Genomic DNA, 2,628 nt, shown 5'->3' on the forward strand with positions numbered 1-2,628 from the left:
TCCTCTTACTAGCATCTCGTTATATCATCATGTTACTTTTTTAAGACACACCTAAAAAAGGTCACATACAAAATTATATGCGGCAATGGAGGACCATCGGAACGCATTGGAGGACGTGCCACAGTGAGCAGTGTTCGTCCGTAGGTGGGGTCGTTTCTTTTTCCTGTTTCTGTGACCTCGTGCTTTATTTTGCATGTTCCCTACAGCGATCCCGAGTGTCGTATTGGGTAAAAAGCACAGGGCGTAGGGCAGGAAGACAAACGGTTATTAGATCTGGAACCTGGATTCCCCCCCGCCATTTTCCAGGTTTCTTACACTAACTTATCGTATTAGTTTCGTAGTTTAAAAATGTTTTTTTAGTCCCTTCACTGCAGCTTCAAGAGAGCAGGGCTTCCTCTCCCGCTGCCATTCTCTCTGCCTCGAGCCGGGACACAGGGAGGGGAATTCACGCAGAACAGAAACCATGGGGTGCGAACCGCTCCAGACCCCCAGGAGCCCGGGAGATGCGGAAGGCGCAGCTGTGACAGCCGCGTCGGCCCAACCTCGACCCCACCGTGCTGCCCCGACCGGGGAGCTTTTTCTCCCAGAGCGTTTCTCATCGGCGTGACTGTTTGATTAACGCTCGTCCTCCGCTAAGCGCCACAAGAGCAAGACTCTTGCTTCCCGACGTATTGGTCCCCAGCACCTGGCACGTGGCAGACGCTCAGTAAAGAACTAGCCGTTGAGCAGTGAATGAGCGGGAGGGCAGAATCGGGCAGTCTCCGCATCGCTTTTCGGAATAAACATTTCCAGGGACTGAGGCCCTAAACGCCATCATGTTTCCCTCTGGTGGTTACGGTCTTGGGAATTACATTTGGGGAGGAAAACGGACTAGAGAAGGGACTAGAAGCAAGCCACCTCCACGAGAGCACTGGCGGACTGGAGCCCGGAACCGGCACCAACGAGCGCCCGATGGGTGCGAGTCAGTGGTCTGCGGCCCACACTCTGCAGACGGCCCTGAAACACCCTCCCGGAGCCTGAGCGTCGGCCTCGGTCGCGGCCGCCCCCCTCCCAAGAGAAGCACGCCCACGTCCCCGCGTCCCCAGCGAGAATCGGGTTTTATTTCGCACCTGCTGGCGCGTGGACAAACCCCACGCACGCGCCAGCACGACATGTTGCAGCTCAGTGTTACGGCGTCACGCAAGGTCACACAATTCACGTTCGCTTTTTCGGGTTTTTCTGTTTTAATTTGACACGTTTATTTTATTCTCGAGTTTCGTTTTTACAAGAGAAGACACAAGGTCAAGAAAGACGACCACAGTGGAGAAGGACCATGGCGAGACAAATGTCACTATGGTGGCCGTGAGCAAAGCCTCCGGGGAGGAGGACTTGCCGTGGTCCCTGCCCCGGGCAAGCCGCCCGCCCGCCCGCCAGTCCCGCGTCTCATCTCACACGGAGAAGCCTGTGCGTCTGGGCCCCGCCCCGCCAAGAAGAACGAAAAGGAGGGACTTTGTTATTCAGAAAAACTCTCGTCTTCTCAAAGGAGTCAAGGTGTCAGCGGAGAAGGAAGGGCTGACGCTCGGAAAATCACAAGTGGCCATTCCCTAACCTATTCCTGGCCACGAGTGCCTTGTGCAAAAGCTAGGATGTGACTCTCTTGTCTTTCGGCCGACTCTCAGCTCTGGGAGGAACGACTGTGAAAGCCAAAGTCGGCTAAGAAACTTTGGGACAGCAAAGTCAAGGGCACGATGGCTCAGGCCTGAGGTAGCAGGGAGGGACCCTGTCCCGTCCGCCTCTTGGCCATTTTCTGACAAAGACACCGAGGCAGGTCCCAGGCGACGGAACTACGGGTCCCTCCCCCGTCACCTCACCACCACTGCTCAGCAGACCCAAAGGACACAGGGATAAAGCTGCCGGGAGGCGAGGGGTGGGGGCGGCGCTGAGGCGATCCCCCGGAGGGACTAGGGAGGCACACACAGCGGGCCAAGGCCAGACTGCCACCGGACTGCCACCGGCCTGCCACCGGCTACTCTGCATTGTCTCCGTGGAGGAGACAGCACCTGGCCACCCAGGGATTTCTGATCCGCATTAAGGCGATGAAGAGGAACCAGTGGAATTTTTTTCCTAGTGGGGCTTCGGAGCGCTCCTGTCGGATGTACATTAAACTATCTCGAAATGCATTTTTAGAAAACAAAAATTTTTTTCTTCTACGTATGATACAGTATTTACAGTCCATGGAGTACCAGAGAACGGCCGGCGGTGGGAGTCAGCTGGGGGCGGGGGGCCGGCCGGGACCAGGATGAGCGCGCGGGCGTTGTGCCCGCGTCGTCGAGAATCTAGGTGCAGAAAAACAGCAGATGGGCCGGGGCGGGGGGCGGGGGGGGGGGGTCACGGGTTGTTTTCCAATCCGCCAGAGCTGAGGGGTCATCAAAGGCAACGTGGCCCATCTCTCGGTGGGGACACAGCTTTCCAGCTCCATTCTCAGAAGCAAGTTAAACAGTGGCAGGGACCTTTGGGCCCAGCCAACTGCTCAGGGCCTCGCTTCACGCTGCCACTGATTCGAATTCCTCTTCCGCCGGCAAACATCTGGGCTGCTACCCACGCTCACCTATCAGCAGTGAAGTCCCTGCCATCGGCGGCAGCGACTCG

The 2,628-nt window shown here is 57.0% G+C and overlaps 1 protein-coding gene across 1 annotated transcript in view; it reads right to left on the reverse strand.

Moving 5' to 3' along the window:
• SYT11 (synaptotagmin 11) overlaps positions 1–2,628 on the reverse strand; it is a 26,249-nt gene that overhangs the window by 7,421 nt on the left and 16,200 nt on the right. The window contains exon 5 of the mRNA XM_011366514.2: positions 2,209–2,315. Within this exon, the coding sequence (XP_011364816.1) occupies positions 2,209–2,315 (107 nt within the window). The remainder of the gene's footprint in view (positions 1–2,208; positions 2,316–2,628) is intronic.

This window comes from Pteropus vampyrus, unplaced genomic scaffold (genome assembly GCF_000151845.1).
Source record: "Pteropus vampyrus isolate Shadow unplaced genomic scaffold, Pvam_2.0 Scaffold124, whole genome shotgun sequence".
Lineage (NCBI taxonomy): Eukaryota > Metazoa > Chordata > Mammalia > Chiroptera > Pteropodidae > Pteropus > Pteropus vampyrus.